At 44.2% G+C, this 25,955-nt stretch overlaps 1 protein-coding gene across 2 annotated transcripts in view; it reads left to right on the top strand.

Moving 5' to 3' along the window:
* Positions 1 to 25,955, top strand: part of adamts17 (ADAM metallopeptidase with thrombospondin type 1 motif, 17) — a 143,782-nt gene that overhangs the window by 87,062 nt on the left and 30,765 nt on the right. For both annotated transcript variants that reach the window (XM_042485175.1, XM_042485184.1), the window contains exon 15: positions 14,005 to 14,125. In XM_042485175.1, coding sequence (XP_042341109.1) covers positions 14,005 to 14,125 — 121 coding nt within the window. The remainder of the gene's footprint in view (positions 1 to 14,004; positions 14,126 to 25,955) is intronic.

Genomic DNA, 25,955 nt, shown 5'->3' with positions numbered 1-25,955 from the left:
CACATGCCTTCACACTCAGGTGTCGCAGATCTGTCTGTGTACTTTTCTGGTGTTCCTGACATCCACACTTCCTCTGCATCTGATGCCATCTCCTGTGACTTGCTCATGGAAAGACTCATCTTCACTGCATTTTGCTCAGTCTGTAAGAACACGGCATTGCATGAACACTTTTTCAGTGGCAAGCTGAATGTCTGTGCCACAGACTCTTGGGCACTGACCTCTCTGCGTTTAGCATATGCTTGCATTATATGCTTCATTTCATCTTTTTCATTCACATCTTGTTTCTGCACATCTTGAATGACTTGATTTAGGAATTCATTCATCTCATGTTCCAGCTTGGACATGTATGACATCATGTATGCAAGACAGCAGTATTCGTCAAGCACATACTGGATGTCCATGTTAGCGTTCCATGCTCTCAGCAAATCTGCATTGTATCCATTGACCCAACTGTCGTTTGGTTTACCGCTTCAGCATTATGCTATTGCCATTGATTAGATTATTGACACATTTCCTGTACTCTCCGTAGGTCAAGTTGTATTTTTTCAAGCAGCTCAGACAAGCTGTTAAATGAGAGCTTTGGGTCACTGAGCAAATTCCTCACTGTTTTCAGCTTTTCCTTGGCCTCCCTTTGTTCTTTTCGAAGAGTTTTTTCATTGGATTTGGACTTTTTGTCCTTGCCTCTGGGTTTTTTGTCAGTTTTGCTTTGTTTTTTATCCTTATCATTGATGGCATTGTCATCATCATCATCATCATCAGGGGCATCATAATCTGGGTAGGAGATAGTGGTTCTTTCCATGGGCAGTTTTGGAAATCCGAACCTGCACTCCTCATTGCCTCTCTTACATGATTTAGAGTGGTTTATGCTGCAAACTTGTACCTCCGACACAAAAATTTGTCAATAAACTTGCACATGTCCGATAATGTCATAATGTCATAATGTTCTCCAAACTGAGGTGAATCTTTGACCCAGACCTCCTGCAAGTGAATGTGTGGGCTTGCTCTGGCTTGAAACTCCACTCACCCCATGACTTGTTCACCCTGTTGTGCTTTTGTCACATCGATGACCTCAGGCTATCTCATTTCAGCTGCAGAAAATGTCAGGAAAAATGTAGGCTTTCCCAACTGCCTGACCATAGCATTGAGATCTTTCAGTGTTTTTTCCCAGTACACTGGGGTGCCTCTCAGAGGTTGCATGAAGCGTGTTGCATCTTTGTTTGTTATCAGTCTTTCCACCTCTTGTTTATCTTGAAGCATCTCGCAGGAAATTTTGCATCCATCTGTGGTGCTTGTTTTACCTTTACGCAGTTGGACTGACATGCTGTTTGTAGCCATGTGTGTTTCTGTCACAAACTGTGAGAATAGGTAAGTCTGGTCATTTGCAAACCGGGTATCTACAGAGAACAGCCTTGCATTGAAGTACATGCTTGGAGACAGTTTAATTCTTCTGGCCTCATCTAGTGTGTTCTCTCCGGTTGGACACTGCACTGGAAAAGCCATGGCTTCTAGTTTTGGTATGGAAAAGAAGCCAACTGGTCTGTTTCCTTGGGCGGGTGCAATGCCGAATATTCTATCACCATATGATAAAATTTCCTCCGATATGTCAGCTGGCTGCATGCAAGTGTCCAGGGCTGGACCAGGTCTCAGTTCCTCTTTTTCTTTCTCTGCGTTTTTGGACTGGTCGGTCTGTTTACTATTTGCATCAGCAGTGAGTTCCATCTCTGACATCATTTTTTCCTCTGGGTGAATGGGCTGCTCAGCATGTGCAGTGTTTGCATTTGGATAGTCTAGGTGTGTCTCCTCTGCATCATTTGTCTGGTCGTCTGGGAGACTGTCAAAAGTAGCACTTTCATCAATAGATATATCTTTGTATTCTAAGAGCGTCTCTTTAAGTTTTGCTAGTGCAGCCAGCACATTATTCATGTTGACTGTGTAGAAGTGCTGATGCCCTTTGTACTTGATGTGTTGTTTCAGTTTTACCTGCAACAGCTGGGCTTCGCTGACGGGTCTTGGGAGACAGTTCACTGTTGCTTTGACCTCTAATGGTACACACACAGCAGCACTGTGTACTGCTATTTTTGTCGTAGGATCGTAGGATAAAATCGTAGGATTTTCGCAATCAATTGTCTTTCAAGCATGTTTAATTCAACCAATTCTGGGGGGACCGCTGCCAGCTCCAGGTTATTTGCGATCGAAATGGATGACATGCTTCCTCTCTTCACGTAGCTGTCATATGTGTGGCAGATCCACTCCTGCATTCTCTGGCGAAATGGTACAAGGGGCTGAACATTCAGAGTCACAAACATGAACATATTTTCCTGTCAAGCAAGCAGCTACCACATGACTGTTTTGACATATTTTGACCTGTTGCAGTGCTTAACTTGATTAGGAAACAGAGTCCTCTGGCACATTGTGCAGACACGGGCAGGTCCATGTTGAATTCTTTCAGAGAATAAAGATACTGCAGCTTGCATCGCCATGCTCATCACAGGCTGGGCTTGAACTACAGGCTGAGAACTATGCTGGTGGGGGATGACAGCCTTTCTGTATTTCTTTTCTATTCAGAGTGCACACTGCAACTTGTGATGATTGTGAAGTGCAGTATTGGAAGCCAACATGTCTCTTTTGCGCTGAGTATAGTGCCGAATGTGACTCAGCCTGAATATCAGGTCACTGTGATACCTGGTTTGAACGTTTTGCTTGCTGAGTTTTTGCCGGTATTCCTGGTCACATGCATACCTCTGGGCCATGAGTCTTCTGTGTTAGTTCTGAAAATCAGGATCTGTGTTGTACCTGTTAGTTATGTATTTTCTTTGTTTGCTTTGAAAAATCAGGATCTGTGTTGTACCTGTTAGTTATGTATTTTCTTTGTTTGCTTTGAAAAATCAGGATCTGTGTTGTACCTGTTGGTTATGTATTTTTTTTTCCTGCTTTTGAAATCATGATCTGACTTGTACCTGTTCGGACAATATTTTCTTTGTCTGCTTTGAAATTCAGGATGTGTGTTGTACCTATTGGCCATGTATTTTTTTTTCCTGCTTTGGAAATCATGATCTGACTTGTACCTTTTTGCACAATATTTTCTTTGTCTCCTTTGAAAATCAGGGCCTGCTTTGTAATAATGTATAGTTTCTTTATGTTTCGAACATGAGGATCAGCCTGGTACCTCTTGAACATGTGCACTTTTGCTTTTCCTTGAACATGAGGTGTGTGTAACACTGTTTGTATGATAACAGCTTTTGTTTGCGGTAATGACAGTCTTGGACATATTTAGTTTTCATAGTCTGCAAATTTTTCATCCGAAATTCTGAAGAGATGGCATATTTGTTTTTTTTGTGTATTTTTTTTTTTGCATCAGTTGGTGTCTTAGGTGTAGGTTTGTCTTCAGACGGTACATGTTGCACTTTGAAGAATACAAAGTCTCTTTAACTGTAATTGCTAATTTGGTTTTGGTTGTGAATATTTTGAAGATGGGTTGACATTTATGTGTATGAAATATAGACAATGTTTTAAGTCTGTCCCTTGTGTGTTAATTGTAAAGGAAAAAAGCCTACCTTTTTAGGTGGACAACAGGGGCCAGTGGGTGCATCCGTTATCAAGGAGCTTCTTGGACCTGTCTGTTGTTGGGCCATCTGCTAACACAGGTTGCAAAATTAACTCAAGACAATAAGTATTGTATAGCTGTACCTCTGTGTAATGGGAAAAAAGCTACCTTTGTAGTTGGAGAGTGAGAGCAGGAGGGTGCATCTTTTCTCATCCAGCTGTTCGTTGGCTGTGGAGGTGTCTGTGTTCTGCGAAGCTGGTAACAAATGATGAGAATGTATTCAGTAGAGTCTTACATAATGTCAAACCCTGTAGCCACTTAGCAATTAACATATCAAGGTTTGTTTAAAAAAAAAAAGAAAGAAAATCACCTTATTAGTTGGAAAATGGGAGCAGGTGGGTGCATCATCCGTTATCCAGAAGCTTCTAGGAGGTGTCTGTGGTTGGGCCATTTGCTAACACAGGATGCAAAATTTATTAAACTCAAGACAATAAGTATTGTAAAGATGTCCCTCTGTATAATGGGACAAAAGCTACCTTTTAAGCTGGAGAGCGAGAGCAGGAGAGTGTATCTTTTGTCATCCAGCTGTTTCTTGGCTGTGGAGATGACTGTACTCTGGGAAGCTGATGACACATGATACAAATGTATTCAGCAGAGTTTTACATAATGTCAATCCCTGTAGCCACTTGGCAATTAAAATATCACGGTTTGGTTCTAAAAAATCACCTTGTTTGCTGGAGAATTTGAGGGGCTGTGTGCATTCTCCATTTGCCAGCACATTTTGACTGGTGGAAGTGTTTTGACCTTCGGATATGATAGAACACCAAGTGAAGCTTACAGTATGAACTTACACAAAGATTGTATTTTTATTACCCACACACACCATTGTGTGAATTGCAATAGAAAGCTGTGGATGAATTACTTAGATACCTTGTTTTGTTGAAACTGGGTGGGCTGATTGGCGCTGAATCTCCCAGGTAGAGCCTTGTCTAGTGCACTTTTTGGGCCGGGGATCTCTTCCCCTTCATTGGCATCTTAAAAAAAAAATCAATGATGAAATATAATTCTTACAAAAAATGTTAAGTCTATCAGCGATGATAAGCATTCATCTTTTTCTACTGCGCAGCCATTTTTTAAAAAATATTCAGACAAACTGAATAAGTTCTGAAACTGGCTTCAACATGTGCCATTTAAAAATACAAAAATATTGTATTTTTAAATTCTAGTCTTGAAACTTGGCAAAAATATTAATTTCAACAAAAGTATTAAACTTTTAACAATGGCAAAATTAATATGTTGTCTTGATAATTGTCCTACTGTGTTCTAAACTAAGCTAACAAACTACACTGTACAAATAATTTGACCTAAAATAAGTCTAAACTATTGTAAACCAAATCTAACCTAATCCAATACTATCCTCTAATCCTAAACAATGAATATGATGTAAACATGAAAACTTATTATGTTATCACTGTCTTTTCTTCTGTCTTGACGATGATGGACAAAGGAAACCTAAAACAGGAAAAAGACAGAAAATACAGGGAATCACTTACGATTGTGGATGACCACATACTAAAATTTGCCACTACAACTAACTTTGGTATCAATTAACTTAGATAATGACACTGAACTTTGTCCAAGTTTAGCCTCTCTATCTGAAGTCAAAAAAATAAAAAGAGCTTTATATGACATTCTGAGCATATCTATGAATTAGAGTCAGGGACGGAATTTTCTGCACATGGTTGTCAACATGAAGGTGGCTGAGTTGTCAGCTATCACCTAACAGTGCTCACAATAGCAGCAGCACTAACAGAGTTAACTGAGAGTGGTGGGGGGTTGAGGCACATTACACTTTTGTAACAACAGCATTGTTTCCAGCGAAACTGCCTGTAAAAACCAAGTGTTAATCTCAAAAACAGTCATCTAACAGTTGTTTAAAGTTCAGATTTACTAAAGCAACTGTTTGAGTTGACCTTCAAATGCATCCTGATGCAGACCCTGAATTGGAACACAGCTTATATAGTGCACTATATCAGTGATAGGGGAAGATTTTGGACACAGCTAGAAATGACCAATAGGAGACATCCTATCGGAGATGTCAGATCACATGCCGTCATCAGATATCATTGGCTAATAGCTGAAATTTTAAATGCCAATAACTGGTATGCATGGGGACAGCCATGAACTGTGCTGCTTTCACAAGAAATGGGAATTTCTGACACTTGGTATTGGCTGATTTGTTTAACTTGCTATAATTATTACATTGTAGAACTATAAGACTTAACCATGGTCTTTTTAATTTGCACCAATGTTTTCAATATAGCAAACACTATTTACATTTCTGAAAGGTCAGGAAATTAACATTTTTACTGCATTATTTATTATTTAATTCCATGTCCACATATATAATCGCATAATTTATCATTTTAAAAGGAAATTCTAAGCAGTAGTATATATATATATACAAGGGCCAGCTAAGAGCCCCCTCCACCTGAGGGGGCACAAGGGCCAATGATGGCAATATGTATGGTCAATTAACTATTAATTACCAGTGGACAAGTGAAAGAGACATCACTAAATGGCATCTTTGTATTGGAAAAGTCACGCACACACCAGGATGGCACTCTGTGTGTGTGTATAAGTGCCTGTTGCTATGGTAATTAATGGCCCAGGTGCACCCCTCCTCTCCCCTCTGCTGTCATGTCAGCTCAAAGGAGGCATTTGAATTTAATGGAAATGTCCCTGTCAAACTTCTCTATTTTATAGCCACACCTTTCACCAAATAGTCGAAATATTACAACGAGAAGCGAAAGGAGGTCGTAACGAACGCAGAAATATGAAATTTGAACCTGAAAAAATATCTGCTACATATTCCAAATCCTTGCGTAAGAAAAAGCTTGCAACAGCAAATTTCCAGCAATTTCTCATCTCAGTTTGTATTGGAGTAACTGGGGAATTTTTTGGGTCTCCCTTCCTTTGTAGGAGCACTGAGCCAGTTGTGTTGAGTTGTCGGCTTCCAAACTTTTCTCCGATCGGCCTGTGTTGTGATGTACAAATTGTGTATGAAGACCTTAAACTGTGGGCAGGAAAAGACTTTGTTTGAGAAATTTTTGTGAACGAGCAGAGACAGAGATATCCAGAGTGCAGGACCTCATTAGTGATGTCACGTGCTCTGACCTCAACATTCCGTCTGCATTTGACTCCATTATAAACGCAGAAATCGTCTGAAAAGAGCATAAAACTTAAATCCCCAAAACTTAAAAACTGTAAAAGATACAAAAGAGCTGAATCATACCAGAAGATTTGGTGTGGGCCTAAGAAGGCCCAAGATGGGGATATTCCGTGGATGCAAGATTAAAATCCAGAGACCCAGTGCATGCCACATTCAGTATCAGAATCCGTTTTATTTGCCAAGTACATTTACATATACAAGGAACTTGGTGTTTTTGTGCAAAACAATCAACATAAAGGAAGTAAATTTAAAAAAAAAAAGAAAAAAATATAGAATTTAAATAGTATTTAGGCGAACAAAAATGTATTGTTTTCAGACTCTGGGGCTGGATTAGAGCCTGTGTCATGTGGGTGGTGAAGGGAGGGGAGTATTGTTTATGATGGTGACAGCAGAGGGGAAGAAACTGTTCTTGAGTCTTGAGGTTTTGGTCCTGAAGGACCGCAGCCTCTTGCCAGAGGGGAGGGTCTCAAAAAGTCTGTGTCCAGGGTGAGAAGGGTCGGCCACAATTTTACCAGGGCCCTGGAGGTGTACAGGTCATGGAGAGATGGCAGGTGGCAGCCAATCACCCTCTCTGCCACACAGATGATTCGCTGCAGCCTGTTCTTGTCCTTCGCCGTGGCTGCAGCGCACCACACTGTGATGGAGGAGGTGAGCATGGACTCAATGCTGGCAATGTAGAAGTGCACCATCATTGTCTTTGGCAGGTTGAATTTCTTTAGCTGCCACAGGAAGTACATCCTCTGCTGTGCTTTCTTGATGAGGGAGCTGATGTTCAGCTTCCACTTGAGGTCCTGGGTGATGATGGTTCCCAGGAGGCGGAATGACTCCATGGTGGAAACTCACAGAGGGTGATGGGGGTGGCAGTGGTCCTTCTGAAATCCACTACCATCTTCACTGTCTTCAGAGCATTGAGCTCTAGGTTGTTCTCGCCGCACCAGGTCATCAGATGATCAACCTCCCACCTGTAGGCGGACTCATCCCCACCAGAGAGAGTCCACTGACGGTGGTGTCGTCCGCAAACTTGAGGAGCTTAACAGACTGGTGACTTGAGGTGCAGCTGTTTGTGTGCAGGGAGAAGAGGAGAGCAGAAAGAACGCAGCCTTGAGGGGAGCTGGTGCTGATGGTTCTGCCATCAGAAACATGCTTCCCCAGCTTCGCCTGCTGCTTCCTGTCAGACAGGAAGTCTGTGATCCACCTGCATGTGAGTCAGGCACATTCAGCTTGGAGAGCTTGTCCTGTAGCAGAGCCGGGATTATTGTGTTAAAAGCAGAGCTGAAATCCACAAACAGGATCCTGGCATAGGTTCCTGCTGAGTCCAGATGCTCGAGGATGAAGTGGAGGGCCAGGTTGACCGTGTCGTCTAAAGAACTGTTGGCTCTGTATGCGAACTGCAGGGGATCCAGAAGAGGGTCCATGATGAGTTTTAGGTGTGACAGTACAGACGCTCAAAGGACTTCATCACTACAGAGGTTAAGGCGACAGGTTTGTAGTCATTGAGTCCTGTGGTCCTTAGTTTTTTGGGGACAGGGATAATGTTGGAGGACTTAAAGCAGGTTGGTACGTGACATGTCTCCAGCGATGTGTTAAAAATGTCTGTAAACACAAGAGACAGCTGATCGGCGCAGTGCTTCCGGGTGGAGGGGGAGACAGAGTCCGGTCCAGCTGCTTTGTGGGAGTCCTGGGCCCCTGCTGTGGTGGGGGCGGTGAGTTGTGGAGTGGAATCATCATTTGGGATGGTTTCAGGACTGTCCCATTGTCTCTCAAAGTGACAGTAAACTCATTCAGGTCGTTGGTGAGGCGCAAGTCATTCACAGAGTGGGGGTTTTTGGGCTTTTAGCTGGTGAGCTGTCTGAGGCCCTTCCAGACTGAGCCAGTGTCCCTGTGCGTGAACTTTTTTTGCAGTTTCTCAGAATAGCTTGGCTTTCTCACCGCCCTGCTAAAGGTGTATTTAGCATTTTTGTAGCCCTCCTTGTCCCCACTCTTGAATGCCTCCTCCTTTCTCTGCCTTAGCCATCTGAGTTTGGCTGTGAACCAGGGCTTGTCGTTGTAACTCACTGTAGTGCGTGATGTTACACACAAGTCCTGGCAAAAGCTGATGTATGATGTCATAGCCTCTGTGTACTCATCCAGACTGTTTGTGGCAGTCCTGAAAGTATCCCAGTCAGTACAGTCCAAGCAGTCCTCCACAGCTGCACTGGTTCACTGTTTTGGATGTCGGTGGGACATCCAGCTACAGAAATTTTACTTAAGCTGTTGAATACAAGAAAAGGAGGTAAAACACATAATTATCAAATACTCACACCTGAGTCTCCGCCCACAAATGTTGCAGATGTTCCAGAAGGACCCCTTGACTGATCACCTTCAAGGGTCCAGCGACAAGCTCTGGCATGCTGATCCAGAATGAGCTTCAGGGTCAAGACTTTTGTTCAATACTGTCAAGTCTGTCAGAGCCTCAAACATGACAGCTGCAAGGAAATTGCAGAGAGTTGCTAGGAGTGAACTTAATGGGCCCGTTTCTGAGCAAAACATGTATCATAAGCATTTGTTTACCACAGAGCTTAGTTCTGCAATGATCAGAAACCCATTGAAAAATCCCATAGTCTTTTTGACTAGCGAACAGGGGCGAAGCTCACGTCCTGTTTGGCCTGCAGAAAAACGCCATCCCTAGGGCACTGTACCTTTGCTCTCAAGTCAGCTGTCCACGAATACACTGAAGTCACAGAAACTAAACTGAATTGTGGGGATATTCCTAAGCAAATTGATACAGTACCTCATTCATTAGCATTTATTTACCAGTGGTAAAGTGGATCCACAGCTTCCTCCCCTGTGGAGGGTCCCAACTACAGTCAGTCTTTTGTGTTTATTTGCAAGTGTTGGATGCCAGTACATTTGGGAGGAATTCCCCCTCGTTGTGGCCAAGGCAGAAAAAGAGAGAAAGAGAAAGAGAGCAAGAGAGACTGGTCCAAAATGTCAAATATGGATGCAATTATCGTGACGCACATGTGCTCACAAAATACTTACTTCATACATCTCAACTTACAGTCTAGTAATGACTCATGGGTTTTATTTTTTGCATTTCAGTATGCATAACTGGCATGAATGTCAGGTGAAAACTATTGCAAAAGTATCAAGGATAATACATTTCAATAACAACATGAAAACAAAAAAAAGTGTGTCTTGGTCATTCACTGTCTCTCAGTTTGTGGCATATTGGTACATACTGTGCAGCATGCTATGCTCTGTCTCCTTTTCCTCTGACTATTTTTGATTTTGAGAGCTCACTTAGCTGTTTGAAAACTGAAATTAAAGACTTGAGCTTGCTGAAATAAATGTTCAACAATAGTTTAAATGGTAGAAGAAAGTGCAGTTGTGTGTCAGCCTCACTTGTTGAACAGTGACCACGCATTCTGTTGTTTTTTTGGCTGCCATGATTTTTTTGTCTTCCTTTTTCAATTGCCAGTTTTTGGTCACTGAGCCTGTACTTGGTTAGGATCTGTATCTGTTTCTATGTCTGACAGCAGAGATAACCCACCAATTCAACATTCTAATCAGCTTTGGACTTTCTTTACATTGAGTTATAATTGACTAAAAGACTATAATTGACTTGACTTTCACTGGTATTTGGAGAGCAGTGTTGTTGTGAGACTGGTCAGTGTGTCTGAGGGGCCGTTTACACTGCAGCGGTTCTTGCATGAAGTGTTAACTTTAGTTGTGGTTTGGCCTTTTGTTCACACGACAAAGGCATTTTGGAGGCCTGAAAAGGCAAACTTTTGAAACTTGTGGACCCTGTGAGAGCATTTACATCATAACTGCATGTTATGCACGAGGGTGTTCTTCTATGGTGTGTCATAACAAAGTTACACCGCTAACTACTGGCCTGGCATGCATACTACAGCGTTTTTTTTGGGTTGTTTTTCTGGATTTGTGTACACAAGGATCGTTCTCACAATGTTATCATAGGAACACTTTTTTTTTCTAAGCCTGAGACACTACACATGGCCTGAGAGAGGGCAGTTAACCTAACCACCATCAGATATTGGAGCCTCTTTTTGGCTCAACTGTTGGGTTTTGAAGACTTTTAAATGGAGGCTGTCTCAGGGGCTGGATTTAAGGTGATGAAAATTTGAGTGCTCTCTTTTGAATGTTTGTTATTTGCAAGTGTCTGATTCTGCTCTGCATGCATTTGTTGATGTTATTCTGTGTATGTGTAAAATATATCTGCAGAATTCTCCATGTAGATATTCTTATGGATGTTTTTCCCAGTGGACATAGCCATGAAGCTGAAAAATCTCTTTTTCTGGGTACAGAATATCTGAATTTACAGCCCATGAGGCGTGTGCACGAGATACTTATGGCGGCCAAGCATGGCTGCGTGTGCGGGTGACTTCCACCAGTGGAGCAGCTGCCTTCCGGTTTAGTGCTTCGCTGGCTTGAATGGCGGACTAAAAAACATAATCCTGCCACTCTTTTAGACTTTCCAAATGTTATCAAACTGGATGGCTTAAATCTAGAAAATGAAATTAGTCATTTCGCACACAAAAAATTATCCACTGATTTACTTTCTTTTTTGATGTAACTCTATGGGGACAAGTCTTTCTGGGCCCGTGGGCATCACGTGACATACCCGGATGGTGTAACTGAACTCCACAAGTGGTGACCGTGGATTACCAGAACCACCCATAAACACTGACAATTATGACGCAGCAGCTAACAATGGAATTAGAGGCAAAAGAAGGACTAAACTACAGTGCACAAGTAAAATGAGCTAATGGGATCACATTTCACTGGGGTTGTACCTTGTATAATTCTATGTGACAAATACTTCATTGTACTGATGGTCAAATGAAGCCTCATGAACCATTTTCTTTCTTTTCTGAGTCTACTAGGTGGCACTCTCTGTTCAACAAAGAGTTGAAAGCATATAAAATTGCCTTTGCTTGACCTTTTTTCTTTTCTTTTTTTTTAACAATATCGCCATCCAGTTGGCTCAGAAAAGAAAGAAAACGGTTCACAAGGCTTCATTTGGCCATCACTACTTCATTGAATACCTGTTTTTGTATGTTACTGATGGTATCTTATGTTCATTCTTTTATTTTTCCGTTTTACACTGGGACCTGGGAAAAAACAATTTCATCCCTCTATGCACTACACAGAATGTAGACAGATGACAATAGAGTCTCTTGCTAAATTGAAAGACATTTGTCATCTTCTGTTCTGCTTCCTTTATGTTTGCAGTTTTGCAAACCCAGCGAACACCTGCCAAGCTCAGCACTCAAACCAACCCAATCTGCTGGGCTCTGCCAAAACATTCCAAGCTGAGCACATGTTCTGACTTTCACCTGAAAGGGAGAAGCACTTCAGCAGTTGGAGAATCTGAGTTGCAGACAAAAAGAAGTAGTCAGATACTGATGTTACAGAGGGAGGAGGAGGCATGGATGTTTTTCTAAGCCTGGCATGCAGACTCAGGCATGCTGTGAAAACACTGGCAAGGAGAGAGAGAGAGAGAGAGAAGAAAGAAAGGACGCAGACAGGAAAAGGGGAAAGAAATATATTCAGTGAAGCTATGAAAATAGACGTTCTGGCTGGAGGAGGAACCTGGAAGTCTGACTGAGCTGGAGAGGGGCCCTGTATGGCTCTCTGATTCAGCAAACTTGGGACGATGCAGGCAAGCTACTGAGCTGTGTTGTCTACTAAAACCTGTCAGCAGTTACTGCTCCCTATCTGTGATATTAATTATTTTTCTTTTCTGTGTGATCACACCTTTCCTCTGTTGTTCGTACTGGATCCTTTTACAGACTCCTACAGGATTCTCTGCTAGGGCCACTGCTCTGCTCCTTGATATACAGCTCTCCCAAACAAAGCATCTGACCCCAGCTGTTTGCCTCTGTATGCCTGACAGTCATTTTTGGGTGTTGCACCCAAAACTGCAACACATTTGCTGTCAACATATTATTTTTTTTTTTCTACAATATCCACTCCTGGCAACTTCTGACTGAAATCCGCAGATTAGAAGTTATTTTAATGGCTCTGAGGAAGTGCTCAAAAGAGTGTTCTGTCTAACTTCTACTGACTAATCTGACATATTATTTTGCCTCAGTCTAAAACTTCATGTATTGTACTGTCGCAGATTCCTACAATGTAGGTATGAAGTTTTAGCTCAACACAGAATTTTGACCGACTGATACCACCACTGCTGCACTTCATGGTTGTATTGTACAATAATGTAATCACAGAATTTTTAAAGTTAATTGTGATAAATTACTGTTTTTGATCTCATGTTTTAAACTCCATTATTTTGCATTACAAAACAGTTTTGAAGTCCATGTTAAAAAGGTGAAGCAATTCTCACCTTATTGTCTTGATTAGGAATCAAATGACAAAAACTGCATGGGACTAGCATAAAGTGGTGGTGTGTGTAAAGGGGACTAGGCAGCTCATGGGTACCCACAGAACCCATTTTCATTCTGATATTTTGAGGTCAAAGGTTAAGGGACCCCTATGAAATGATCATGCCATTTTTCCAATACCAAAATTTAGCCTAAATTTGGAGCATTATTCCCCACCTTACTGAAAAGCTGACATGGTTGGAACCACTGGATTCCTCAAGTTGTCTAGTGTCATATGATACCAGCATCATCACTGTATCTTTAAAACTCAACCAGGTACAGCCTCTTAAAGATGCGTGGAAGTAACAATAACCGTGTTTACATTCTTTCATTTCCTTTTGACACAGATTGTTGAGCTTTTCTTTATAAGTGTAAGTCCAGGACTGTCAGGGCTGTGGGCATGTGCCTTCTTTGCCCTCACAGTTTGGATTACTGCAAGTGCACTGAGAAAATTCATGGCTGCAGGAATTGTAACATGAGGCTGAAAGTTTCTACAGCCGCTCTTCGCAGATACATTTATGGCTCATTTATAGCTTGGTGTTATCAGAAAAATGACTTGTTGAGGACTCAATCACACCACCAATATGTCAATTTATTGGTAGGGAAAATAGAGGTTGGTGGATCTTACTCCTGAAGTTATAGCACCACCCTCTGATTGGTGGCTGAACTGCATATGACACCAGGACAGGCCCAGATTTTACCCCGCACATAATTTCTTAATTCATTGGAAATAAGGATTTATACAAAAGACACACACACAAACAAACACACATTGATTTCACTGTAGGAACTCCTTAGACTTTTGTTTTGTTTTACTGTTTTTCACTCTTTTGTTGTTGCAGAAAATTGGCTGTGATGGCATCATCGGCTCCTCAGCCAAAGAGGACCGCTGTGGGGTTTGTAATGGAGACGCACGCTCCTGTAAGATAGTACGAGGAGACTTCAACCACACCAAAGGAATGGGTGAGTGTGTGGGTTTTAGTATCCAACTATAGTCTGTGTCTTTAAGTATGCAGCGGATTTTGGCTTTCTAGAAAACATTGCACATCCAATATTGCCAACCACTGCTTATATGATGCAGTTTGATTTGCAGACTTCTGCAACAATTGGAATAAATGATGCCAGCAGTTATCATTGCTACGTTTGCTGTCAACAAGCCTCTTCTGATTCCAATAATATTTTATGTAATGTGGTCTAAAATCAGTTTCTCTGTTTTGTAGAATTATTTTGGCATGAAATGGACTAAAAGACTGACAGAAATTTCAGAAAAGCTGGCATAAAATGGTCTTGGTCAACTACTGCCTGAAAACATCCTATTGGACTTGAGTACTGATGAAACCCAAATGTACATGTCACATGGATGTTTCTATATAAAATATCACACAATCAAACGAAGCACACACTGTACGATTTTAGCTCGTTTTTGACCTGATCTTTGAGCTGCATGACTCATCGTTGAGTTAGGCTGAATTTTCAGCTTCAGCAGGCGCTGTTTGCTGTGCAGTGTACAGGGGGAGCAAGGACTATACATCTGCTCCCAGACGAATGGTCGGATGAATTTCTGACATGTCAGAAAATTTGATTGGCCGACTCAGGTTCTCACAATGTTGAAGCAGAGCCCCAAGTCGATTCCCCACTGTCAGTGCCTTTTTTTCCCTCTGTGCCTGCGTGAAGTGGCAAACAGAGCAACTGACAATGCCATGGCAACACAATGCTGGATGTCCCCTTATTAAGAGTAATGTCAGCAACAAGCAGACATAATGTAGGAAGTGCAATTTATAGCTTAAAGCAACTGTACAAAAAGGGACGTTAGCATAGCTTTCCTCTAGTTCTCTCTGCAAAAAAAGGACAAGCCATACTATTCATGTCCTCCAAGCCATCTGCGAGTCCATATGTGCCAGTGCCTCTTTTTCTTGGAGGTTTCGGCACACAGGATTGCACAGGTTATCAAGGCAGCATGCTTCTGCTTTGTTAGCATTGTTGCTAATACCTGCCTGAGATTTCTAACTAATCTTCAATGACAACGGCCAAGAGCCAGGACAGTCTGCAGGGGCCGATGGGCATTTTTTACACATACAGTGTGAGCTCTGTATGTACATTAATCATGAGCTTTGGCTGTGCAGCGCAGGTGATTTATTCAACAAGTTTGAGTTGGAAATAACAACATGTCTAAAATTGTACAGTGTATGCCCAGTTTTAGGGATCAAACACACACATCCAGCTGTCTTATTCGTCATCTGTACCAGCCTGAGGGTTTTAAAGTAAATGTATAAGACAGCATTGTCATTACAATTGCAGTCTATTGCAGTGGTTATGATTGTGCTCAGAGATCACTGTGGCCTGATTGTCCCATCTCTTTTTATTCAGAGCTTCATTAACATTTGAGCAGGCATGGTACATGGCAGCACCGACAGCTTTCCCCTTTCATGTTACATTCTGACAGCTTTATACTCTGTTCAAGGCTCATCTATGCTGAAAGAAAAACAGATTTTGAAGATGGTGAAAATATGTGGCAGGGGGACCGCCACAATCTGCACAGACACATTACATTGTATACAGTAATATTATAAGTTAGCTAATGTAAGTAAAACGCTAGCTAAGTAGCTAAATAATGTACAGCTACATAAAGAGGAGTTAGCCTGATGTCAGCAACATCAGCCAGGTTTGCTTCCTCTTTATCTCCATGGTAACATTAAAGAGATCTGGATAAGGACTGAGGGTTCCATCTTATGCTCAGTGCAAGGCAGCGCAAGCCTTGTGATGCAAGACACTGCATAGCACAGCACAAGGGTTCAGTTGTCATTTTCACACCTGGCGCCTATGTCCTTTATCCAACAAATGTACTTGTGGCCATCTGCGGCGTGTCAATCTTAAAGTGGGGTGTAGACAGGTGCACTGTTGGAGGATTGCTATTTTGAGGCAACAGAAACACTGCATGAAAAGCCAGATTATTGGACCCGTAAACGCCCGAAAATGTCCACAAATGTCCCAGATTCCAGGCAGTTACAATGCGTTTACCGCAGAGTTTGCCTGTGCTGGAAAATGTCTGAAACAGACTCCTGCAGGGATGGGGGGGTTGGATGCGAATGGGGGGAATTATAATGAAGTCTGGATACAGCCATGGGGGCAGGGTCTTGTTCATTCCTATGAAAGCTGCTCATTGCAAGCCCCCAGAAAGTGCGCCAGGCGTTGATGCAAAATTTACATAGTGGCCAAAAATGGAATTACACTGTTTGAGTCAGTCACATGATGACACTGGCCCAGAAAGACTTTCCATTAGCCTAACATCAGAAAAGAGATGTCTGTAAACCAATAAATAATTTTTTTTGTGAGTGTCAAAACCCCCGCAAAACATTTTCTATCCCTATCTTGATGTAAACCATCCAGTTCAATGACATATGTTTTTCAATGACATATGTTGTTATTATTATTATTATTATTATTATTATTATTATTATTATTACATTAATTATATATATTGACAGTACATCAGCAACTGCTTGGCCAATTTTGACATTTTATGGGTGCTTTTTGGAGGTTATTGACAATCCTGAAACCATTTCTGATATTTTCAAATTTTAGGTTTTAAACCAGAAGTGTGCATATTCTAACTGTTGGGCTGATTTTGATAAATTTCTATTCCATTTAGACATTTTAGAGAACACAATGAATTGCCTGCATTAGGCATGTAGCTTACTCTGTATTATGTATTTGAAATAACTGAAATAACTTCAAATCAGTTATAAATTGTGCTATATTTATAAACACATGAATAGAACATGGTATATATTTTAGTCTTTTTCTTCCTCTGTCTCTGTGTCTCCAAAAAGCTTTCAAAACTTTATTTACACCAAAGAGGCATAACAATAATAATTCATGCAGTATATACAAAATGGTAGCACAGCGTTTGAACAAGCCAGGGATCTGATGTCCATAGTTCTTCCTCTGTCTCTGCGGAAGTAGCTAGTTTGACCATGCAAACGTGCGTAAATTGGATCTGGCAGGATATAAAACACGATAAAACACCTGTTTGTCCAAGTGAGGCTGCTGTAGGTAGCTGTCCAAGATGGCGTAATGCTTGCGCATGCAAGGAATGGATTGGGCAGGCGGAACGGATCAGGTACTAACCATGGATGTATTATAGTGGATGGGTGTATTGAAGTCTGGATACAGCCATCAGGGCAGGGCCTCGTTCATTCCTATGAGAGCTGCTCAGTGGCACAAAAGGCAGAAGAAGCTTGCCTCGCTAGCTTGAATGGTAGTCTAATAAATGGAATCTTGCGGCTCTTTTTGACTTTCCAATATAGTAAGTTATATAGTAGTATAGTAGTTACTCAGAGCACAATGATGAGCGCCGCTGCCTCAGAAATTAATGATACCAGTTGACAATTACTTGGGTATTGGGTATTAAGAATACTTAAATTATTATTTTTTTTAGAACACTCAAAGTGCTATCTTAAGTTTGTCAAACTTAACATTACCACTCATATGTACTCTTGTACTTAAGTTAAGAATGCTTAAATCATTACATCTGATAAACTGGAAACTGTGTGTTCGTATAGATTGAAAAAAGTAAGAGTAACTATTATTGAAGTAGTGAGTAATGAATGGGTAGTTACTGTTCTGCGTTGCTCAGTGTTTGGATTAGAGTTAGTCAGGAAACACTAATGAAGAAAGTGGGAAGCAGGAAAAAATTAGACAATTATTAAAATCTTCATTACCTAATGATTCACTCCCAGTTGGTTCTCTCTACTAAATTCCTGATTCCTCCTGATTCATTCCTCAGTCTTTCTTTAGTAACTATGTACCATATTGTAGAGTAATACAATATATATATTGTATACAACTGAATCTTGATCCTAGATGAACTAGCCAACAACAGAGATTAGCCAAAACTGTGTAGCCTGTCTGACCATTGCTGCATCTAATATTACTATTTCACCTTTTTTAGTGTAATGCACATGAAAGCACTTGGAAACTGTACTATCGAAACAAAGCTTTCAAAACAACCATTTACCACAGGTTATCCTTTCCTAAGGAAACAAACACAAAAGCTGGTAGCAGTATTATTTTAATGCAACTGTACACTATCAACATTGAGACATTTGTCAAATAATAAAATAATAATGAATGAACATAACCTAAAACAACAGTATTTAGGTTATCATTGTATTGTCATTGCAAATTTACTCAAGCTGATTCAAATTAAGATGACAACTGCAAAGTGTACATAAGTCTTTAGAGTAAGTTTGACTAATTTGGTCAACTCATACCACCAGCAGTGGGTCAAGGTATGACATCTGAGTCACAAATGAAAATCCTGCAGGAATCATAGGTTTTTTCTATGAGAAATTTCATGGCAAGCTACTTCAGCAAATTGTTGTTTCAGGCCTGAACCCAAGCAGAGCACTGGGTACCAAGGTTCATGAACACCTTTTGAATAACTTCAAATGTGTACCTCAAGTCCCTCGGATTGTCCAGGTAGATTAGCCCAAACAGAAGGGCAAACGCATGTGGGAAGTCACACACCTCATCCAGGACAATCTGTTCCTCAATAACAAGGGCAAAGCTCCTTATGTTTGGACTTGAGCTGATCGCTCCAACATGATATTCAACAACTCCAGTTGTTCCAAGTTGAACTCCCTTGACATATGTGTCCTCGGGGTCTGTATCCTAGAGAAAACAAGCATACAGGGACTTAAATAAATGTTTTAATTTTTTTCCCTCCTATTCTGTAACAATACAATTTGAAACTCAAAATATACCTTTGGTCAGTAAATTCAAAACTGAAAATAATATTTACATTCCAGAGTGTTCACCCCTACACATTAGTATTCTAGGTTTTTTTTTTAAATGTTCTGGCTCTGTGTTAATAAATTAGAGACGAAACAGAGCAAAATACGGGGAGACATTTGCTTCACTGTACAGGCACCCTTTAATTCATTAAGTGACAAAACTGTGATGACAAGACTGAACTGGAATGAACCCAAATGCACGACACCAGATATCAAAAGTCAAAAAATACTTTATTAAATAAGGCAGCAAAAAGTCTCTTACAAAAACAAATGCAAAACACAAAATCACTCCGAAGAGGAAAAGTAACAACAAAAATACTCAGAGATAAGAAACAAAGTATCAACAAAAATTCACTCTTACGAGGTAACGGAAAACTTGAGTCCAGCAAAGTATCAAAATAAAAATAGGTTTCAAACCTGAACAATACAAAAGCTTGAGAAACAACAAGGCTTGGCATGAATATGGTGCTGGTTCACTGGCTGACGAGACAAGACGAACTGGCACAGGACAAAGGGAGACGCAGACTATATATACACAAGGTAAAGGGAAACAGGTGGAGACAATCAGGGACAATCACAACGGCGGGAAAACACACAAAGGGAGGAAGTAAGGTGACCTGAAACAAGAGGAGAGTTAGGATTTCAAAATAAAACAGGAAATCACAAGACAACATGGACACAAGACAAAAAACGACTTAACACAATTTCCTTGACATGACATGTGAAGGACCTGGTGCAAATCTGCCATGAAAAATTAGACAAAATCCCCCCTGAACAGTATACAAATCTGCAAGATTCTTACCCATGTTTTTGGTGCCCGTATATACAGTATATATCACTGTGGATAGGGAAAAATGAGGCTTTTGGAAAATAGTCAGCCTGTTCAGCCTTGCGTTTTCTACTGCAAAACACCGAAAAGCTGGTTTCTATAGTGCATTAATTGGCTTCAAAAGTTGTTTAGTCACATTTCATGCCAAAAAATGTACTTTTCTAGTAAAATGTTAAGTAAAATTAAAAATTAGAAATACTAACTAAAATGAGTAATTATAAATCTTAGAGCTAAATTGCACATTAGATACATTTCATGGTCTCCGTGCCATCGGTTAAAATCTGCATGTCCGGACTAAATTAAATAGTAGCTGTCAAAATGCATGACCCTGGTCTGTTCCACATAGTCTTTGCTTGCCAGATCAAATCTAACTGAGGACCCCTGCTATATCACATTTATCATCTATTTATTAACTGTTTGTCAAAAGCATCTAGAAGGGTCCTGGTGTCCTTTCCAAGTGTTCCACTGTATGATCTGTACAGCTTAATAAGCTGCAACATGTGTGCATCCAATGATGACAGGAAGGTCTTCTTCAGTTCCACTTGAGTTATTCTGAAGAACTCTGCACAGATCTAACAGGGATGAAAGTACTCATTGATAATACTATGGTAAAGAGACACTGTGATGTACAGTTGACTCAGATCTTTGCAGTCTAAAGATAGTTTTGTGCACAAAAACATTAAACAAAAAAATACCTCCCTGTTTTTCCAAAAAACAGCCCAGGCCACCTCTCCATGACATCAGCAACAAATGGTTCTCCACTATTTCCTTCCTCCGCAAAGTAAACATCACTTCCTTTTTGGAGTCAATGAGGGCCTTGTTGAGAAGTCTTTTTTTAGTTTCTTCTTGCAGTGCATTGTTTTTTTTGTCTTTCGAGAGATTCATCAGTCTGCCTTACTGGATTGTCCGCTATCTTTATACGCCTGTTTCCGTCTGCTACTCTTTTCTGGTTTATGCTGACTTCACTACAGCCTGCCAATCGTAGTTTTTGTCGATAGTTGCCAAGCTTATATTTAATACTCATGACCCACCCATGATAGCCTATTGCTGCTCCTGGTTCCCTAAGAGAGGGGTGCTTCTCAGTTACTGCAGCAGGCACTGGTTCAATTTCCAGATTCTTTGGGTAAGCCTTGTGGGAAAAAACAGCCTGAGCTATGTTGTCTAAGATGCCCATTTCCATCTCCCTTGTTACAGTGAGAAGTGCCCCACTTTCCTTGAACAACTCATTCCCTTTTGCTAGCCTCACTTCAACGCCATAAGAAAACTGAAACGGGGTGTGTATGAACCCAGAAGCAGTACGCCAACACTCAAAGTCAGTTGGTAATAAGCTTTATTTTCGCCAGCACAAATAAAGATCAGCTCACAAATGTTCAGTCCGTTCTTCGGGTGAATTACCCAATTAATGTCTCTGGTAATCCAACGAGGTGAAGACACGAAGCTGGAACTCACTGTGGCTGGAGAGTAGGAAACCCCGTAGCTCGAAGAACCGACAACACGTGTGGAAACGTCGTCGGGGAAAACGCTGGGTCGTGGTCGGGGACAGGCAGGAGATCCGTAGCCGAGGAAACAGTCCGAGGATGCAACGGTACCGTCGAGGAGCAGGCTGAAGGATCGTCGTGGTCGAGCGGGGAGGTCTTTGCCAGTGAAGCCGTCAGAGATGCGGAACGCCGAAGCGAAGCACGTGGTCAGGGACAGAAGGCAGGTAGGTACACCGGGTGGCAGGCACGGAGGGTTGGTCGGGAACAGGCTGAGTCGGCAACAGGAAATCTGGCAAAGGAACGCTGGAAAGTCATGCATGGCAGAGGAACAATCTGGCAAAGAGTGAGTGAACTGGAGAGTCTTAAATACTGCACTGATTGGAGATGAGCTGCAGCTGAGGGGAGAGCAGGCTGCAGCAGTGGGCGTGGCTAGCAGGTAGAGCAGAGCAGAGTGAGGTGAGTGGAAAAGTACTGGCAGTGAAGGAGAGGAGGAGAATGCAGGAATCATGACAGAACCCCCCCCCCCAAGGGACGGCCCACGACGTCCCAAACCCAAAGTCACAGAAGCCGGGCGGGCGGCGGGGGCCCGGAAGGAGGGTCAAAACTCCTCGGACATGGCCGAAGCCCCGTCATCGACGTCATCGACGTCGTCGTCATCGTCGTCGCCACCGTCACCGTCGTCGTCACCGTCACCGTCGTCGTCGTCAGCAGGAGGATCCCTCCCTGGCGGCGGCACGGAACCCCTGGAACAGGTCCCCAAACCACAAGGGCCAGGGGAAGGAAACGGAGAACGGGCAGGAACGGACGACCCACGACCAGCAGCAGCACGGGACGGCTCATCCGGATGACGCCTATGGAAGTCCTCGATGAGGCGGCGGTCCAGGACCTGTCGAGCCGGAACCCAGGACCGTTCCTCCGGACCGTACCCCTCCCAGTCGACGAGGTACTGGAGACCCCTGCCGCGGCGCCTGGACCAAAGGAGGCGACGGACCGTGTAAGCCGGTGCCCCGTCAATGATCCTAGGTGGAGGAGGCGGCTGAGCGGCAGGCTGCAGAGGACTCTCCCGGACCGGTTTGATCCTGGAGACGTGGAACGTGGGATGAATTCTCATGGCACGGGGTAGCGTCAGACGGACAGCCACTGGGTTGATGACCTTTTCAATGGGGAACGGACCGATGAACTTAGGAGCCAGCTTGCGGGAGTCCACCCTCAGCGGAAGGTCCTTGGTGGCCAACCAAACCCGTTGACCCACCTGGTAGGGGGGAGCCTGGGATCGGCGTTGATTAGCCGCCAAGGAGTAGCGACCCGCGGCCCGCAACAACGTGGTCCGGGCTCGGTTCCAGGTCTGGCGGCAACGACGAATAAAGTCCTCCACCGAGGGGTAGGCCGTCTCCCTCTCTTGGGCAGGAAACAGAGGAGGCTGGTACCCATACGCACACTGGAAGGGGGAGAGCCCCGTGGCAGAGCTCTGAAGGGTGTTGTGGGCAAATTCCACCCACAAGAGCTGCGATGACCAGGAGGCGGGGTGAGACGAGGCCATGCAGCGCAGCGCCGTCTCCATCTCCTGGTTCATCCGCTCAGTCTGTCCGTTGGATTGGGGGTGATACCCGGAGGACAGGCTGGCGGATGCCCCCAAAAGACGGCAGAACTCCTTCCAGAATGCTGAGGCGAACTGGGGCCCTCGATCGGAGACCACATCGGAAGGGATGCCGTGCAGTCGGATGACATGCTGGAGGAGCAATCCCGCTGTCTCCTTGGCAGAGGGGAGCTTGGGTAAGGGCACCAGGTGCGCCATCTTGCTGAAACCGATCTACCACTGTCAGGATCGTGGTGTTACCTCCTGACAGTGGCAGACCGGTGACGAAGTCCAGGGCGATGTGGGACCATGGGCGATGAGGAACGGGAAGCGGGTGCAGATGACCAGCAGGAGACTGGCGAGAGGTCTTACATTGTGTACAGACCGGACAAGAGTTCACAAAGTCTCTGGTGTCGGGGATCAATGTGGGCCACCAGAACCGTCGTTGCAGGACCTCTCTCGTTCGGTTGATACCAGGATGACAGGTGAGGCGAGATGAATGGGCCCACTGAAGCACCTCCGACCTGAACCCCTCTGGGACGAACAACCGGTTCTGGGGGCAGGAACTGGGACCCGGCTGTTGTTCCAAGGCCGACAGGATACGTTCCTCAATGTCCCATGTGAGGGATCCCAGGAGTTGGGAGGCAGGAAGGATGCTGTCAGGGAGAGAGGACTCCTCCTCCTCCTTCAGGAACTGGCGGAAAGGGCGTCAGGCTTGACGTTACGGAGCCCGGGCGGTATGAGAGGGTGAAGGTGAAGCGGGCGAAGAACAGGGCCCAACGGGCCTGGCGAGAATTGAGTCTCTTGGCCGTGCGAATGTATTCCAGGTTCTTATGATTGGTCCAAACGAGAAATGGAACCCTGGCACCCTCCAACCAGTGTCGCCACTCCTCCAGCGCCAACTTCACCGCCAGGAGTTCACGGTTGCCGATGTCGTAGTTGCGCTCCGCTGGGGTCAGTCGCCGTGAGAAGAAAGCGCATGGGTGCAACTTCCCATCCTCACCAGAGCGTTGCGAGAGGATTGCTCCCACTCCCACATCCGAGGCGTCGACCTCCACCACGAACTGCCCATCTGGATCGGGGATGAGGAGAATGGGAGCAGAGCTGAAGCGCCCCTTGAGGTGTTCGAAGGCTTTGTCAGCTTCAGAGGACCAGCGGAACCGGACCTTGGAGGAGGTAAGGGCTGTGAGAGGTGCCGCCATCGTGCTGTAACCCCGGATGAATCTCCTGTAGAAATTGGCGAACCCAAGGAACCGTTGCAGCTGCTTACGGGAATCAGGTACTGGCTATGATGTAACGGCGGAGACCTTGGCGGGATCCATCCTCAAACTGTTGTGACCGATGATGTATCCCAGGAAGGAGACTGAGGATGCGTGGAAGTCACACTTCTCCGCCTTTACATACAGGGAGTTCTTGAGGAGGAGCTGTAACACAGTCTGAACATGATGGACGTGTTCCTGTCTGGACCGGGAGAAAATCAGGATGTCGTCCAGATAGACAAACACGAATTTGTTTAGATGGTCTCTCAGAACGTCATTAATCAGGGCCTGGAAGACTGCAGGAGCATTGGTGAGTCCAAAAGGCATCACCAGATACTCGTAGTGTCCAGTAGGGGTGTTGAAGGCCGTTTTCCATTCATCCCCCTCACGGATGCGCACCAAGTGGTAGGCGTTACGTAGATCGAGCTTCGTGAAAATGGTCGCCCCCTGTAGTAGCTCGAATGCAGATGCCATGAGAGGGAGGGGGTAACGATTCTTAACAGTCATTTGTTCAACCCCCTATAATCAATACAGGGCCGCAGGGATCCGTCCTTCTTCCCCACAAAGAAGAACCCAGCCCCAGCAGGAGATGAGGACGGCCGGATAAGGCCACTGGCCAGGGAGTCTCTGATGTATGTGTCCATGGCCTCCCTCTCTGGTGCGGAGAGGGAGTAGAGTCGACCCTTGGGAGGGGCCGCTCCAGGAAGAAGGTCAATGGCACAGTCGAAGGAGCGGTGAGGCGGAAGGGAGGTGGCCCTGGCCTTGTTGAACACCTCCCCGTAGTCGCGGTACTCAGCGGGAACCCCTGAGAGGTCTGAAGTGATGCATGAGCGGGTGACCCCCTCAGACGAATCTCGCCACTGTAGACAGGTCTGTTGGCAAGACGGACTCCATGCCACGATCGAACCGGTGGACCAGTCAATGTGGGGATTGTGTCGACGCAGCCAGGGGTATCCGAGGATCAAAGGGAGTTCTGGGGACCTCAGGACGTGGAATTGGATGGTCTCAAGATGGGTGCCGGACAGGAGCATGGAGACGGGAGTAGTCTGATGGGTCACGGTTCCCAGAAGATGACCATCCAGGGCGTTAGCCGGAACAGGACGTGACAGGGAGACCAGGGTTACTCCCAGCTGACGAGCCAGATCCTCGTCGATCAGGTTCACATCGGCACCAGAGTCAATAAACGTGGCCAGGGTGTGAGTCTTTTCACCCAACCGAAGCTGCACGTGTAACAAGGGGCGAAGACTGGAAGCAGAGTTCTGGGATCGGCTCAGCAGTATGCCCCTTTCTACTGCTGAGCCCCCCTTTTTACTGGACAGCCGGAAACGAAATGTCCAGCCTGTCCACAGTACAGGCAGAGTCTCCCCCGACGCCGTCTCTCACGCTCCTCAGCAGTTAATCTGGTGCGGCTAACCTGCATAGGCTCCGTCCCTCCCAGACTCGAGTCCGCTTGGAGCGTAGCCGGGGGTGGTGATGCCCGCTGGTGACCTGGGAACCGGTGGGACCCTCCCTCCAGACGCTGCTCCTTCCTCCTCGCCTGAATCCGCCTGTCCAATCTTGTGGTCAATTCGATGAGACCATCGAGGGAATGAGGGAGCTCAAAAGAGACCAGTTCGTCTTTGATGTAAGGTGCTAGCCCGTTGAGGAAGGCATTGCACTGGGCGGCCGAGTTCCAGTTACTCTGCCGGGCCTGAGTCCTGAAATCAATGGCGAAGTCGGCGACCGACCGACTTCCTTGGCGTTGACTCAGTAGGCTCCCGAGGCGTCAGGACCCAAGGACACGGGACCAAACACTTTCCGTAGTTCATCGGCGAAGGCTTGAAATGAACCGCAGGCTGGTGTACCTCTCTCCCATT

This window comes from Plectropomus leopardus, chromosome 1 (genome assembly GCF_008729295.1).
Source record: "Plectropomus leopardus isolate mb chromosome 1, YSFRI_Pleo_2.0, whole genome shotgun sequence".
Taxonomy (NCBI): Eukaryota; Metazoa; Chordata; class Actinopteri; order Perciformes; family Serranidae; genus Plectropomus; species Plectropomus leopardus.
Note: the sequence above shows the minus strand (reverse complement) of the source record. Positions and strands in the feature narration are given on the sequence as shown.